Genomic DNA, 18,443 nt, shown 5'->3' on the forward strand with positions numbered 1-18,443 from the left:
TATATGACTGAGTTGTCCAGATGTAAGCAAAGGGTTAAAGATGGTGAAAAGTGAAGTGGTCAATCCAAAACGACGGCCGATATCACACTTTGGATTCTGACGAGTAGAATTTAGGATCAAATTCTCACAATAGGATTCCTGCTTAAACTTATACCTACAAAGCATCTGATCAGAATACTACATACAATGACAAATAATACACCAGCTGACTATATGCAACCATAGACCTGCATATACTGTATCACATTGGCAAAGTTTTTTACTTAAGTTTATAAAAAAAAGTGCCAGTGCCACCAAAACTTATTTAATGCTACATTTTCAAGCATGACTATAATGGCACAGATTGCTTATTTTTATTTATTTGACTTCTTAGCGGGTGATTAGCTTTCATCACAGAATCTGACATGCCTCACAATGTGAGACCGATTGCATCTTAGATTTGATCAGACCCATCTCTCAAAGTGTGACATGCAATTAACCTGCCAGGTCTCTGTTGTGCACAGTGTGTAGGGGCTTAAAAGTGACAACGGTGAACCAGTAAATCAGCCAGTCTCACCTATAGGCGTAGATGGATTATGAGACGGGTCCCTGGGCAAACTGATTGAAATTGCTTCACCAAATTTACTATATTTGTGCAGCTCTAATATGAAGGAAACAATAATAAACAAAATAATTTGGTTGGCAGATACTCCATATTAAAATTTTGATAAAGACCAAATACAGAAGCTCTTTATTTATCGTCATATGCACAACAATTACAGAGAAGCAGTCGTTGACAATGAAAATCTAAGATATCAGGTTCCCTCCAACAATGCTCATTAGCTCATGTAGAAAAAGAAAAACATGTAAGTAAAAAAAATAGATTCTAAGACATAAAATAGTGCAGAAGTTAAGAAAAAAGGATAAACATGTATACAAAATATATTGTATATTTGTGATAGACAGGTGTACAGTAATTGTAAAATAAATTAACTGTAACGTAAACAGGAATGTAGTAAATCAAATGTTCTGCATAATGAGGAGTAATACATACTGTATGTATACTGTAATACATACTGAGATGTAAACAGGTAGTAAAACAGTAAGTACATGCATATAAAAGTAAAGTGCCTGCTAGGGTGTGGGTTATTATTTATTGTCCTGACCGCCATGATTAGATAAGGGAAAACTTAGTATGCTCACTTTTCTTCTTTTTAATTTTTTTTTAATCCTGTACTCATGTTGCAACCTTTTTTATGCCACTGTATTTAACATGAAAAGGTATGACCGGAAGCAACACATTTTATTTTGAAAGCTGCCGGAAAATCGTTTTTTTAATTCCGGCTGACTTGACACTGCTTAGTTCTTGTTCGGCTTTTGGTTTAACTTCATGTGTCAAACTCCTGACCGCTGAGTCTTAAAAGATCATGAGACGGTTTGGTCGGCGGACAGCACGAAAAGAAGATATGTTCGGCTGCTTGGAGGTTAACCCGAGTTTCAGAGAAACGGCCATCAACATTCTTCGGTTTCTTTCCCGTTGAGGTCGATACTAGCAGCTAACGTAGGTACGACCGAACAAGAAACAACTTCTGCCCGAGTGCAGCCGTTGCTGGGGCGGGGAGACGACGACGGAGCTCAGTGCTCAAAGAAGCGTAAAAAAAACAGCAGTTTTTTTGGTTTGACAGACTTGGTGTAGTAGATATATATATTTCGGCAAAATGCTTAAGCTGTGCCTACAGAGAGCTCTCCCACTGGTTGTACAGAAGTTACCGGCAGGACTGAGGCAGGCACAACCGCAGAGGCTGCCGGGGATTGGGCGACACACACCGAGCTGCTGGATGGGAACTCATGGGAGAAACGAGCCGAGGGAGCCACTCAACTCCCCCACGAGAGCCAAAGACTTTATTTACCGCCTCCAGCCGACGGAGAGGACTTGTTTACTGAAGGAGCTGCAGAGTTTCGAGTCCATAGCCATTGTTCAAGGTAAGAAATAAACAGCGAAGGTCAAAGGTGACAGTTTCGGTAGGTGAGAATGAATGAGAAGTAACAGGTACGACCACGTACTAATATTTCCCGCCCCCATTTTGACCGAAATTGATATGCACTAGAAGTGCAGGTGGCATTAAGTCAGGGGTGTCCGAAAGATCTGGCTTTTCAGCAAGTGTTTTCATTGATGGGTCCTTCCTCTCCACTTGAAGGAATGCCAACCAATGGCTGGAGTCTTTGAATGAAAACCGGAAGACTGTTTGCCCTCAAAGGCACATGGTTGGCCACACCTGGATAAAGTAAAGGTGTAGTCTGTAAAAAAAAATGTGGCTCTTTGGTAACATCAGGTGGCTGCTGTAGAAACTGCAAAAACATAGGAAAAGAGGTGTGGCTTTATACAACTAGCCAATTAGGTTTACTCATAAACTTAAAGATTGTACCCTATTAGGTAGGTAACTTCATACTCAACACTTGATTCTAAAACTAACCTAACTAACTTTCACACCTGTACATGTGACAGACTGAGGTGAGGACACTTCAAAACCCGGTACAAACTTGTGATTTATACTCTCCTTTCAAGTGTCCATATCCCATTATGCTGACCGAAACAATGTTGAAGTTATAAATTCCGGTATCGTGACAACACTAGTGTTTAGTATATGTGTATATTTCCTCTTTTGAATCAACAGCAGAGGTTCATTTTCTGTTTGGTTTTGGTTCATGTTGAGGACATTTTACCCCTGTCTAGCAGAGTGACTCATTTTAGGACTGAAATAGTAAAATCAGCTGAGTAATCAGGAGTACAGAGATCTGAGTTATGTCCTCAGAGCGTCTTGGGGAATTTCCCATTCCCAACACACTGTTCTCGTTAGCACTGTGCACCCAAACTTCTTTTTCACGGTATTATGTAAGATGATGTATAGATGTATAGATAAGATGATTTTTAGGAAATTGCTACCCTTTTCTGGCTGCTAATCCATCCACCTACCATACAACAGCATTTTGTTCCACTTTTGATAAACTAAAGGAATGCTTTTGCAATAACCTGTAGTTTCAAGCAAAATTAAGAAACGAAAAAGCTTGCCCGAGACCCATCTGTGGATCCACATCCAGTCGTTGGCAGACATTTCTTTAGAGGGACTGTTGTGTAAGAGATTTAATGTTGGAATGTGTTCCGTGGTCTTTACACATGTATGGAAGGTTTTGAGGTGAGTGGTGTTGAGTATGGTAACCGGATTGATTGATTCATTAAAGATCTTTTAGTTTGTAAATGATCATCTCTAACCAGAAACATTCCACAGCAATAATCAAATGAATGAAAAGACAACAAAGGCTTGGGCTGATTATTTTATGGCCTTCAATTGTGAGGGCTCAGAATTGTTGCGCTGCTGTGGGAAATGACGGGTTATAATCCAGTGAGTGTCCAGAATCTTTTAGCAGCCAGAAAGTCTTAAAAGTCCAAAACAAATTGTTTCTTATTTTTGAGAACGGTTAATGTCAGCATGGCAGCAGAGAGCTTTGAGCTCCTCTTGAGAGAGTTTGACCCAAACAACTAACTTCCCTACTATATTCCAGGGATGCATCACAGTTTAATTATTATCCTCATTATTTTCATAACATTAGATGTGATTGAAATCCTTGACTTGGGTAACATTTATTTTTCCTTACAAGCACAGCATAACTTTTAGAAGTAGACTAAAATAGGCAGACAGATAAATATTATGTTATTGGAGAGACTGTTTTTGTTGCTATTCCTACTGTTACGGCCTGAAACTATCTTGTGCAATTTCAACCATGTACAAGAGTTCTCCATTTTGTAACAAGAACCCAGGAGCAATTTGTCTAAAATGAGGCTTTTTAGAACCAGGTGTTGATCCGGAAACCCTACTCGGGTCAACCAGATGCTGTGATGATTACATTACATTACAGTTCATTTAGCTGACGCTTTTGTCCAAAGTGACTTACAATAAGTGCAAACAATCATGTGGATACAACTCCGAACAGCAAGAACCTTGCAAGTACATCATCTTCAAACAGGTGAAAGCATCTTAGTGCGGAACAATAGCTTCAAATAAGCCAAACCAATGCAACATACAAAGAACAGAATTTCTTTTTAAAATGTCTTTATTTTTTATTTGTCAAGGTGCAGTCGAAACAGGTGAGTTTTCAGTCTGGGACGGAAGGTGTGGGGACTGTTTGCTGATCTGACATCAATGGAGAGGTCGTTCCATCATTTTGCAGCCAGGATGGCAAACAGGCGGGTTTTGTTTGAGGAGAATCTGTGTCTAGAACCCATGATGCTAGTTGAACTGTGGTACATTTCATCTAGTTGAGTCCAGACTTCTACTAGGGGAACATACCTGTGTGCAAGCCACAACAACATTACCTTCAAGGCTGACTTGGTCGCTGCATTCTGCAACATTAGTGGATGAGAGGCGCTCCTTTTCTATTTTGTTGCAGACTGTATGTTCCGGGTGGTCACACCTCCTACAGTCCTCACAGACTTCTGCAAGCTTAGCATGCGTCAGAACAATAAACAAGTCAAACCGACAGTAATCAGGTTATTGTAGAGCATGTTATCACCTTTCCTGCCCTTTTTAACGGGTCATCGCACTGTAAATTGGTTTCTTCTGTGCATGTACGCTCAGTCAAAAGTAAATATGTAAAAATATGTGAGTTCAGAGTATATGGTGTTTTTAAAAATGCAGTGGAACAGTGCTTAGTCTGTCACCAAAGCAGCCCTTCTCTCTTTCTGCAGCACTATCCAGCATATTAATTAGGCGACTCGGTGTAGTAATGAGTTTGCCTCTGATAGTCCTCGCTAATAAGCAGCTGACGATAGGTCAGAACCCACACCCAACCCCCCCTTTACTTTTACTACTAATGAGCGAAATGCCAAAGAAGAACAGTGAGAGAATCGGAAGCGTTTACTGCTGAGCTGTGAAGCATTTTCAGCCCAGTAAGTTAGTCTGACACCAAGCCGAGCTGCAGGCTCATTAAAACATTACTTCTGCATTTCATACATTTAGCAGACGCTTTTCTCAAGATGCTCATAGTGAATGTAAAAGCAGAGAAACTGTAAGGTCACATTAAACTGAGATTGTATGACATGTTGTAAAGGCCTTTGTCACAGGTTTAAGTTAACTTAGTAATGGGCGTCTAAATGGAAGGGCGTTCAATTTAGATTTAGATATGTCCGCCGGACATATTTTGAAGGATTGGTTTTGAATATGAACAAAGAAGATTTAACATCTGATCCTTTCTTTACTGCACTCTGCTGTGTTTTGTCCAACTTTGACTGCTAGTTTTGCAATCGGTCGGGCTCAACATTGTAGCATTTCACTCGCATGCTAGTAGGGTTGGGCAGTATATTGATATTTTATTTATCGTGATATGAGACTAGATATTGTCTTAGATTTTGGATATTGTAATATAGAACAAGTTTCTTTTCCTGGTTGTAAAGGCTACACTGCAAGTGATTTAATTATTTTTGAACTTTTCTAGCTGTTCTATTATTTGCCTAACCACATGGTCATTATATCCACATTACTAATTTAATTATTTATTACAAATCTCATTGAGTAAATATTTTGTTAAAGCACCAATAGTCAACCCTACAGAATTGTCAAGATATCAAGGTATTAGATAAAAGCTATTGTGATATTGGATATTCTCCGTATCGTCCAGATCTACATGCTATTAAAAAGTACAATATGTGAATGTATTTGACCTATCGACGTTAGTCAACTGTAACTAATAAAGGTTAATTAGGGCTGTACCCGAATCACAATTTTTTGATTAAAATCGTATTTGGCTGTTCAATACAAAATTAGACTCACTGCAAGCAGGTGTCTGTACTCCACCAAAGATCCTTTTGTAATGAAGGAACCTTCACTCTAACACACCACTGTACATGTGAAAGTCGACTGACTTGTAATTCCAACAAATCCAACAGAGTCTAGCTGATCATGTCACATCGGTTTCAGGAGTCTCATTCTCTGTTAACTTTCAGGAGTTAAGATCCAGGAGGAACAAAACAATATATAAGTCTGGAGTGTTGAACGGTAACAGTTTGTTTACTCTCCACAGTAATTTGTCTGAAATGTCACACTGCTAAGTGCTGATGCATTGTTCTTTTCTCACTAATGACCCTCCAGAAATCGTTTTGGTTTCCTTATAATTGAATTGGCTATCGATGCTGTCACCGTGTGGGGACAAGTGAAAAGGAGGGTCAACTAACAGCTCCAGTTAGTAAAACTACGAAGAAATGTATTTCTGACTAGCATGTGTCCATCCTCTGTCCACAAAGACCATCTGCATGTATCTGACAGAAGTAGCAGATGTTGTAATGTGACACATGGAAGGTGTCTTGTCACATGTTTCAACCTGCATTATTTTGACAATTGCAGTTAATTTGAGAAGAAAATATTTAGTCATGAGTATTATTCATTTTATTTTCCCTCAGGTAATATAATCTAAAAATATGCTCGGAAGGCTTTGTAACTTGGCTGTGATGGGGGCTTTTAAGAAGAGGAAATCATGGAGGTGTTGATGTACAGTATTGAGGAACTATTGGCTGGAACTCAATGTTCTTTGAAGCATGGAAAGTGCTTTTAAAAGAGTTCCATGAAGCCACTTGGCAATGCAAGCCTCTCTGTGCATAAAGAACTTCATAACCTTTCCCACAATCAGTTGTACTGTGCAGCTAATTTTGCAGGATTGCACCAACACCTGAAGAATAATCTTTGAGTCCTAAAAAGGGGAACAGATGTAAATGTTTGAAAACAGTAAAAACACTATATTATTACCAAACCCCTTGGTTTTCCCAGGCTGTGCCTAATTTCATACATACCTACTTATTTCTGTGCTACTAATTATGTGCAATAGTTTTACACACATTTCACACGTTTGAGCGGGACAGGATGTCCAATTAAAAGGCACCATGAAATTGTGAATCTGCCCTTACCCGTGTGTCATTTCAACAGAAAAGTAAATGGCTATAAACTTTGAAGAAAGTTTGTTGGTATCCACTCATCTCTTGAGATTAAATTGGTTCCCCGAAACATGGTAGCTTAGGTTACCAGCCAATTTGTGTTGCAAATACCTTTCATTGCAAAGCAGGGCAGCTGACCTGAAATTATGCCACAGTCTTGTAGATCAATGACCTAGAAGAGGATGTTTGTCATGATTATCTGTAATCACTAGACTAAAACTTTATATTGGCTTCTGAAATTGAAAAACGTAGCCGTCCAGAAATATAATTCTTTAACCCACCAGTCTGCAGCTCAAATTATGTCTCGGCATACGTTTGAGCAGAATTTGTGTGCAGCAGCAGAATGTGTGAGGACAGCTCGGTGTTTGGGCTATTGTACATCAGCTGTGAGTGACGCTAAAAATGGATTTGTGCTGCTTTCAGTAAAAAGATTCTTGATATTTTTTGGAATATTGATCTTTAGCCAAAGCTTAGTGGGTATGTACTGCATATAGAGTCGGAGGATTTAATGCATTTTATTCAGGGCAAATCCGGGTTTAGCTTTTCACATTTGCAGTAAACCAAAGTTGCATCTGTTTGTTGTCTGAGAAGGCAGGACGTTTTGAGTTGCTGCATAACACATTTTGACAACCTAAAAATGAGCTGAGCAGCAGAAGACATTAAATGTTGATTAAATATGTATCTCATACATTGAACTAAGACAAGATCCTCTAACTCTAAATCCTGGGTGTCCTGATTCAAAATGGTTTAAATCCAAAGTGGAACCAGCCCTTGTACTGTTGATTTTATGCAATTATTGGATGACCTGAAAGTTTGTATGGCCAGTTACTCATTAAAGATTCACCAGGCCTCTTAGCAAACTTGTAAGAAAAGACACATTTATAATGAGAAGATTAAAATCAACATTTCAACTTCTTGTATTGTTGTTGCATGCACACTCTTGGGTTAAGATGAACTCATTTGGTCAGTGAAGAATCCAAGGACAGGACATTGTGAAGGAAAATTCATTATGTTAAACAGTGCTGTTGATTACCATAAATCTTCTGTTAAGGCCCTGTCACACAGTTCCGTATGGCAGAAACGTATGCTGGCGTATACGAAATATTGTCAATACACTGGTGTATGTTGATATATGTAAGTTGGGCATAAGTAGTATTCGTTAAGAGCACGCTGTGTTACGCTGGGGTATGTTGGGGTACGTTTTTGAACGCTAAGGCTGTGAAGAATTGTTGAGCATGCCATGAATACGTCGTCAAATAAGTTTTGTATAAGTAAGTGATACGCTATCAATGTTAGACATGCGCGTATACGTATAACAATTTGTTATGTATACGTCAGCTGCAACACCCATGTGGACTTTTCCAAGCCGCTGAAGGCCCTGTCACACATATCCGTATGACAGAAACGTATGCCGGCGCATACGAAATATAGGCAATAGGTTGATATAAGTTAAGAGTAAGTTGTGATCGTTTGAAGGACGCAGACGATACGCCGAACACGCCAGACACACGGCCCTGTCACACAGCTCCGTATGGCAGAAACATGCCGGTGTATATGAAAAGTAGCTCAAAATTCCAAATACGTCCAACTTTTCCACAGCGGTGTTGTAGCTGACTCATACATAACAAATTATTATACATATGTCAAACATTGATAGCTTATCACTTACCTATTTAAAACGTATTATCAGAGCGTCTGGCCAACTGAGCTGGAAAAGTGCCATCTGGTTCACGTCATGCTGATGCTGGAGAACGGCTAACATGCTGAACGCTAGCTGTACTGTAGAAACACGTTTAATAAGTTACTCCGTCGTCAGGCATAATGTTAACATAGGGTAGGAATAGGTTATCCACTCGTTATCAATACATTGGCTGTAGGGTTCACCGTTACATTACATTACAGGTAATTTAGCAGACGCTCTTATCCAGAGCGACTTACATTGAACTAAGCTACAGGGACAGTCTCCCTGGAGCAGCTCAGGGTTAAGTACCTTGCTCAGGGGTATAATGGTGGCAGCCTGGTATTGAATTCCCAACCTTCTAGTGTTTTGTTTGGAAAGCGTACCACTAGGCCATCACCACCCCTTCAGCCGACGAAGCCTATATCTAACGTTCCTCTAACGTAGTCACGTAGGTATTTACGTAGGTAAATATTCAACTACGTATTCACGTATGTCTAACGTAACGTAACGTCTGCATATCTTATGAAGCACACGTCGGTTACGTCCGGTAATTTTGAACATGCTCAAAACATCAGCGTTCAACAACGCACCCCAGCGTAACACAGCGAGCTCTTAACGAATACTACTTATACCTTACCTTATATCAACGTACACCAGCGTAACACAGTGAGCTCTTAACGAATACTACTTATACCTTACCTTATATCAACGTACACCAGCGTGTTGACGATATTTTGTATACGCCATATTTTTGTATATGTTATGCATTCGTTGGGCATTCGTCTGATACGTTTTGTATAAGTAAGTGATACTCTATCAATAGGTTAGACATGCGTATCTGTATATGTTCACTTTTCTGATCCGATGAAAAGTTGGACGTATTTGGACTCTGACAAATCTTTGTATGTGCCGGCATACGTTTCTGTCATACGGAGATGTGTGACAGGGCCTTTAAAAGTTGGGCATTTTGGATTCTGACAAATTTTGAGCTAATTTTCATATACGGCAGCACATGTTTCTGCCATACGGAACTGTGTGACGGCCTTATGTCTGGCGTGTTCGGCGTATTGTCTGCGTCCTTCAAACGATCACAACTTACCTCTAACCCAGGGGTGGTCAATAATTTTTTCCATGGGACCACATGAACAACAGAAAATATTGTGGAGGGCCGGGCCAAAAGGCTGAACTCAATTCTGCATAATATTAATTGTAATTCTTTATAAAAAGCAGTAAATAGCATTGTTTTGACAAGCTGGTAAGAGTATATGTTATAGTTAAGCAATGAAAAAGGGAGGTTGCCTTACAACAAATGTCATTTATTCAATCAAATTTCCCAAAACAATGGTAAACAAAATGTGAAAGTTTTCTTTACCATTTGCGACTCATATTAGGTGAACATTTTCAGCCACATTCACTACAAAACACATTTTGAGTTTCATATACTGTTGGGAAGTTGTGTAAAGTTTCTTAGCATTCTAAAGAAATCACAATATTGTCTTTGTGCACCAAACATTAAGCAAGATGCATCATATTGAACTGTCACCGAACATCACTGAACTGTGATTTTGAGAAAAAGGCTTCCAAAGAAAGTGTCCCAGTTCATTGCTAGTTGATGCCTTTACATGCCTACATTTGTAGTCTAACTACCTCATTTGATGTTTTGAAGTTATTTTTTCTTGTTCAGTGAGAGAAATCTAGTCTCTGCTGGGCTTTAACGAGTGCATCAAAGTCAGGTTGAATGTCTGAGGTGGAGATACGAAGCACAGCAGTCAGATGATCATCAGTGAGAGAGGATCTATACCTGGATTTCGTAAACTTCATTATTGAAAATGTTTGTTCACATATGTAAGTAGAGCCAAAGAGAACGAAACATCTTCTGAGCATGTCGCCTCATGTTTGGAAAATTCTCCTCCTTGAGAGACGAGTAGAAATCCAGCAGAGATCCTGACTTAAAGTGCTCTGCCAGTGCATTAGACTGCAGGTCAATGAGTTCCAGCTCAACATCACTGGGTGCATTATCCACACTGCAGGTGAAGGGAGAGGAAATCATGTGCATTTCATCCTCGATTGTTCTGAGATCTTCAAATCGCCTTAACTCACCATGGATGACATGGATGAGTACCTGCGGAGGTGATCAGCTGATTGTGTGACTTCTTTCAGGGTTTGCATGTGAGTGAGAGTGTTGCTCTCCAGTTGGCTTGAAAGAAACTGCATTTTTCTCATGAAAGCCTTCACCAGGCTGTGCATTTCATGAACAAAAAAGTCCCTTGCCTTGCAGTTTGGTGTTCAGTTCATTCATCAGTATAGTCACATCTACAGCAAATGCAAAATCTGCCATCTAGTCCTCATCTGAGAGCTCTGGGAAGTCTTTGCCTTCTTCTCACAAAACTCTTGAATCTCTGCTTTCAGGTCCCAAACTCTTTTTAGCACTTTGCCCAGGCTGAGCCATCGGACAGCTGTGTGGTAGCCGATGTCACGATGCTCAGTCACATGCTTCCAAGTGCGACAAACTGTCTGTGATTCAATGCCCGTGCCCTGATGAAGTTTACTATTTTAGTAACAACATCAATAACATGGTTAATTTTTAGAACTGACTTGCACAACACATGTTGGTATATAATACAATGCAAAAATACCAATTTCTGATCTGGGTCGATTTCAATCACTTTATCTTGCATACGTTTCAAAAGTCCGACATTTTTCCCTGTAAGACTTGGACAACCGTCCGATGTGACACCTGCCAGTCTGTCCCATTTCAGTCCCAGCGTGTCCATACACACATTTACCTCAGTGAACAGATCGCTCCCTGTCGTCGTCCCTTTCATCGACCGCATTGCTGCCAGCTCCTCCGCAATCTTGAAGTCTGGCGTTATCCCACGGACAAATATCAGTAACTGGGCTGTGTCGCGGACATCACAGCTCTCGTCCAAAGCCAAGGAGAAAAAGTCAAAACTTGCCACTTCATGTTGAGACTCTAGATTCCCCACAATGCCCTCGATCCTTACTCGGCACGGTTCGCCTGGACAGTGGAACTTGCTCAAATGCTTCTTCTTTTTTCAGGGCATATTAGTGCTGCAGAGTCCACCAAGCACTCTTTGACAAATTCCCCTCCGAGAATGGCTTACTGTTTTTAGCGATTTTGTGGAATATCACAAAGCTGGTCTTGGTTGCTGCATCCCTGGATGTGTGAAGCTTGGTAAAAAAGCCTTGCTGCTTTTGCAGATTAGCTAGCAAAGCTTTCGATGTCCACGGCCTTTCAGCATCAGTCAAGTTTTTGTATTTCTCCGTGTGTTTCTGTTTCGTCTCGTAATGCCGACTCAAATTGTAGTCCTTAAGCACGGTGATCTGCTCCCATGCAGTCCATGTCTTCTTGAAAACGCGGCATTCTGTATCACTCTTCTTATTTTGGCGTGAGAGGCCATTTTGAGGGCTAGCCGGCCAGCATTACTTGTAGCTGTTCACGTGCGCGGCGCGCATAAGTAAATAAAGAAAAACGGCACCCTTTTCAAAATAATAGCAACACAGTTAGAAAGTTATTTACACCATACAATGGTGTTGCTTTTATTCTGAAAAGGGTGCTGTTTTAAAAAATAAATAATACCTTTTCATATTCGTTATAATTTACGATTGTCCTCACGCGGGCCGGACAGGGCCGGCCGGACAGGGCCGGCCGGATGTGGCCCGCGGGCCGTACAATGCCCAGGTCTGCTCTAACCTATATCAACGTACACCAGTGTATTGCCGATATTTCGTATATGCCGGCATACGTTTCTGCCATACGGAACTGTGTGACAGGGCCTTTAGTGGTGCTGCTCACTGCCTACCTTGTGGATTAAAGCCACCTGTACATACAGTGCATCCGAAAAGTATTCATACCCCTTCACTTTTTCCACATTTTATTATGTTACAGCCTTATTCCATAATGGATTAAATAAATAAAAATTCTCAACATTCTACAATAGTGCATGATGACAAAATGAAAAAAGCTTTTTTGACTTTTTTGAAACTGTATTACAAATAAACACTAAAATAATAATAAGCCACTCCTGCGTTATTTTGGCCGTGTGCTTAGGATCATTGTCTTGTTGGAAGGTGAAACGTCGGCCCAGTCTGAAGTCCAGAGCGCTCTGGAGCAGGTTTTCATTCAGTATCTCCTTGTACTTTGCTCCATTCAGCTTTCCGTCGACCCTGACTAGTCTCCCAGTCCCTGCCACTGAAAAAAAACAAAAACACAGCATGATGCTGCCACCACCATGCTTCACCGTTGGGATGGTATTGCACAGGTGATGAGGCAGTGCATGGTTTCCTCCAGACGTGACGTTTAGAATTGAGGCCAAACAGTTAAATCTTAGTTTGATTAGACCAGAGAATCTTGTTTCTCACAGTCTGAGTCCTCCAAGCGGCTTTCATGTGTTTTGCACTGAGCAGTGGCTTCCGTCTGGCCACTCTGCCATACAGCCCAGATCCATGTAGTGCTGTAGTGATGGTTGTCCTTCTGGAAGGTTCTCCCATCTCCACAGAGGATCTCGGGAGCTCGGTCAGAGTTACCATCGGGTTCTTGGTCACTTCTCTTACCAAGGCCCTTCTCCCCGATTGCTCAGTTTGGACGGGAAGCCAGTTCTAGGAAGAGTCTTAGTTGTTCCAAACTTCTTCCATGTCAGAATGATGGAGGCCATGGTGTTCTTGGGAACCTTTTAATGCAGCAGAAATTGTTTTGTAGCCTTCCCCAGCTCTGTGCCTCGACACAATCCTGTCTCTGAGCTCCACATGCTTCCTTTGACCTCCTGGTTTGGTTTTTGCACATAAATACATTGTGACCTGTGGGAGCTCACATAGAAAGGTGTGTGTCTTTACAAATCATGTCCAATCAATTTAATTTACCACAGGTGGACTCCAAACAAGGTGTAGGAGCATCTCAACCATGATCAATAGAGATTGGATGCTCCTGAGCTTCATTTCAAGTGTCACAGTAAAGACTCTGAATATTTATGTACATGTGATATTTTTTTAATTTTATTTTTTAATACATTTGCAAAAAAATTTAAAAAACCTTTTTCACTTTGTCATTATGTGGTATTATGTGTAGAATGTTGAGAGAAAGAAATGAATTTAATCCATTTTGGAATAAGGCTGTAACATAACAAAATGTGGAAAGAGTGAAGGGGTATGAATACTTTCCGGATGCACTGTACTTCACGTTAGCTGATAATTAACCACTTGTGCTGAGCTTGTGACACACCCAGTGAAGCAGCATGTAGTTCAGACTGCAGGTGGGTTACACTTTAACTGTTTAACTGTGCCCTTCAATCCTTTTTTATCTTAGACAAAGAGTGTCTCTGGCTTTTACTAGTCACTAGTCCTATAGCTGGAGAAAAAACTATTATACAATAATCTTTTTGCTTACAAAATACAACGGCTGAATAAAGTACTTCTAGGTCCTGATTTTGAATACACTTCACTTGCCTTTCTCAATTGAAATTAAACTTATTGTTGTGTTAGCAAAAGGGTAATGGTTTACTATCTACGGGTAACTATAGTATACAATTCAGCTAGAACACTCTGTCCCATTAGAGGTCCAACTCTGAATCTCTAAAGGGTTGTCCACAACAAGAACAATAACTAATGATAACTATAAATATATAAAATTGTTCTAACTCAAGTGGTCAAGTGGATGGAGGAGTCCACACCTCAACTGTAATGACATAACAGTGGCAAACAATATCGTTTGAATCCCTTTCAGATTGATTTGATGAGGGATGAAAACACTGACAGCCAATCAAAATCCATCCTATTATTAAAATGCTGTGTTAAAAGTGTACATTAAAATAAACCGCCTCTTGCTCATTCTCATCGCCGCCGTGGTGTTAGGACACTCGGCACCACGGCGGTGAGGCAAAGCATGGACTACTTTTCATTAGTTTTCTTACTTATTCTTATTATTCATATCCTTTTCTTTCCTTTTTTTGTGTGCAAGGTACAGCAGTAATGGGTCATCAATATCTGTTTTTGGAGCTCCGACACAGCTGTAGCGAGCAGCCTTTGCTGGGCGTGACAGTTTATTGAACGTTATCATTCATCAGTGTAGATGCTCACATCATTAGATTTATAGTAGGGTTGTAATGGTACACAACATTCATGGTTTGGTATGTATTCAGTACAATTGAGAAAACCATTTATTTAAAAAAGAAAATCAAAATTTTCTGTTCCGCGCGTGCAAGTAGTAGACATACACAACTCTTTGTCACAGAGCTTACCGAGAGGATGTTGCATACTGAACCAATACAAATACACTTATCGTTATACCCTTCATTTATGGTTATCATTATAGTTTTCTTTCTTGGTGTGAGGGGCCCTTAACTTGGTCATTTTCAAAGTTCTAAAGGCCCTAACTCAGCTCTGGGTTCAGGTCTGTAGTTAAGACCAAGACTACGCTTGTGTCTTTATTTGATATAATAAGAAATAAAGTAACATGATGGCAGTTAACCTAAATGTTTTCTTCCTGGCCCCTGTGCAGATGTAAAAATCATTCTATGGGATGGATGTTCTGTGTTTGTGGTAGAAAGCATTAAGAGTTTGTTGATTGTAATCCTCTTTGGGTCGAATGCTGGAGGTTGGCTCTTTTTTGAGTGCAGCATTTACAACCATCTTATTTCAGAGACTAGATGGTGATTGACATTGTCAGTCGATGACCTTGTAGTGACTTATTCCCTCTGCGGTTTGTGCTACTAAGTATAATAAATGAGAAACGGCGGGCTACCAATAGATGAAAACTTGGTAGCAAAACATTCTATATAGCTAGAAAGCTCAACTTGATTACATTCAGTTTTGAGTTCAATAAGTGATTAATAATTAATTCAGATTCTATAAAATACTGTCAAACTCCAATAGAGTACTTTTCAAAGCCTCATTAACTTCGTTGTCCCTGCACTGTCAGCATAGAGAATGAGACAGGCTTTTATCCTGCATATATCTATAATAACATAGTAAATCCTGCTGCCACACACAGCACAGTCATGCACTCTACACTCCCTGCTTTGTGCCAACACACATTTATTATTCATTGATGACAGGCTCAACTGTTTGTCTTTACACCATGTCAGAGCCGTATTGAGTTACATTTTCTACTTCCGCTGCTTCAAACTAAAAGCGTTCAACTGGCAAAATACGCTGTGGCTTTTATTTTTGAAATAGCCACAGGAAACGCTACAAATCAAGACAGTGGTCATTTGGACAATTTCTTTCCTTAGCTGTTCATTTTATATTGTTGCGGGGGGAGTAATGGAACAAGAAGGCCACAGTGAGCTGTTAGATAAAGAGCTGCAGTGGACAGGCTGCACACCTCCAACTCCTTAACAAGGCAACCGACTTTACTGCTACTTGGCGGATGTCATGTGCAGCATTAAATCAGATTGCAGTTGAAATATTTTTTGACAGTTATTTTGCCTCTCTTTTTGCTGTACACCAACAGTCTGTATGCTATGCTAGACATATAGCTATGTAGTTTGAAAACACCTTGATGTATGTGGGGCTCTGTTATGTTGGCCTCTCAGCCTGAGATTCCACTTCGTCTCAAACCGTTTACAGCTGTCAGGCAGGAAGTCCACAGCAGAGCTGAAGTCTGCCCGAGGTATCTGCTTTGTGTTTGAAGCACAGAAAACTGAATTGAACTGAACGTCACATTTTTGACAACAGCTTTAACTCCTGGCAGTATCTCGACTCCTGCTGTCCTCCGGTTACACAGCAGAGCTACACTCTCCTTTGTTGTATGATGCAGGACTGCTCTCAGCAGAGATATCCTAAGGGCCTGGTCCCCAAATGGAACTTTGAATGAAATGAAAATGTCAGTGTTCCTGCACAGGTCTGAACAGTTTGTAAAATGGACTTGTAAAAGCTCCAGGTCTTAAAAAGAAATATAAAAAATAACCTGCAGTTGCACAGATTATGTATTTTTATATGTGTAAGACAAACTGCACCATGTGTCACATATTCACGTCTGTAAAACTGACAAACTAGGTGTAAAACAATGCTAGATTTAGACCAGCCTCCAACCATTATCCATCTTCCTCACTGGAAGGCTTTTGGTGTCAAGTTGCTGGAGTGTTTGCATTGACAGCATATTCATATTTCAGTTTCTTAGAGAAGTAAGAATGTGACTGGTCTGGAAAGGAAGTGTGTACACCGTTGTTTATTATAACACTTTTCTTTTATGTCTCCATAAATTTTGTCAATGAATGTGTAAGTAGGGATGTCCCTATCCTGAGTCATTCAATATTAAGTATCTGACGATACCGAGTACCGATCCGATACTTCTATTTATTCATAGATAATATAACTGGTGCTGATTCTATTCAGTTCCCTCCTCTCCCTTCCTCCGCTCTGTCTCTAACTGTAGGTGTGTGCGCACGTGTGTGTGTGTGTGTGTGTGTGTGTCGGAGCGATGCCCCACCCTTCGCAAAACAGCTGAGGAGAGGATGTGAATGTGCAAAGTAGACAGTACACATTGAAACGTGCACATACATTAGATAAATAACAGAAGTGTTTTGTTTATTTAATAAAAGAGTTTAGCAGCCAGAGTTTTTAATATGAATAAATGTCCTCGTAATGGTGGATGAGCTGCCTGGTCGAGCAGGCAAAGCATTTGGCTGGTGGTTTGTGTTCATTTTCTGTGTGGTGGGAGTGTGACATGACAGTCTGTGTTGCCTGGTTACTCGATAGTCTGTCTTCTTCCATTTTCAAGCATTTAAATCGGAAGCAATTAAAGCATAAACATCTGTTTACATACTAATAATGATGGGTATACAACACACTTTGGAAACATTTCTCAATTCTGTTGCCATTTTTCCGACTCGGGGACAGAAATGTGACATCTGCATTGTTAAAGGACAAGTCTGGTGATAATTCTGTGTATCTGTTATTGTATTGGGCCTTATTTTCAGACTTTTCATGAGTTTTGTTGACAATAACGGAAGTATTCTAAACCTTTATCCTTTTATCCTGCCTACAAAGCTCTGATTAGTTGGTTGGTCATTAAACTACTGAACTACTGAAGCTACTGCCAAAACAATGCAAGAACACAACATATGTTCCAAAACTAAATGTCATGTATTCCACATTTGAACAGATGTAATTAGTGCTCAAATGCTCCAGTGCTTCAAACTAGTGTAGTGTTCAGTGAGGACAGATGCTCACAAAGCAATGTGTTGTTTTTAGTATCAAAGGGAAAACGTGATGGGCGAATGCATGTTGGTATCACAGTGAAAAACAATAAAAACCGGCCTCAGCTAAAACCTTGAGATATCATCAATTGGAAGTGATTGCTGCGATTTATAATGGAATATTCCGAAATAGACAAAGCCTCAATGTTGGTGTGTGTGTTCTGCAGGTGTGCAGTGTGTTGCAGGAAGCAGTTCCACTCTGTTAATCAGCAGTCTGAAAGCAGACAGGAGATGGAGCATCTGCTGATGTCTAATTATACACACACACACACACACACACACACACACACACACACACACACACAGTCGGCTTATGTTTGATTTAATCACACTCTGACATATGAACAGTGTTACGCTCCCTCTGCTGTCATTATATACTTTCTGAGTTCTTCTGCAGCGGACTGAGATTGTTGTGCAGTGATATTAATTTTTGCCTTCGTCAGTCAGACCTATTTATGGACGCGTTTTCCCAGGCGTCACAGTGTTTGTACTCGCACTGCAGTCATTAGAAAGCCAAAATCAGAAAGGGTGAAAATGGGTTATTCCCACCGTGTGGCCTGATATTTTCAGTAGTCCGTTTGTTATTAAT

General features: G+C 40.2%; 1 protein-coding gene across 1 annotated transcript in view; it reads left to right on the forward strand.

The window, feature by feature from the left end:
• Window positions 1–1,305: 1,305 nt before the first annotated feature.
• The window catches only part of tmem65 (transmembrane protein 65), a 28,390-nt gene continuing 11,252 nt past the window's right edge, over window positions 1,306–18,443 (forward strand). The window contains 1 exon segment of the mRNA XM_029443858.1: window positions 1,306–1,962. Coding sequence (XP_029299718.1) covers window positions 1,698–1,962 — 265 coding nt within the window. The 5' untranslated portion in view covers window positions 1,306–1,697.

The sequence above is a fragment of the Cottoperca gobio genome, chromosome 11, assembly GCF_900634415.1.
Source record: "Cottoperca gobio chromosome 11, fCotGob3.1, whole genome shotgun sequence".
NCBI lineage: Eukaryota > Metazoa > Chordata > Actinopteri > Perciformes > Bovichtidae > Cottoperca > Cottoperca gobio.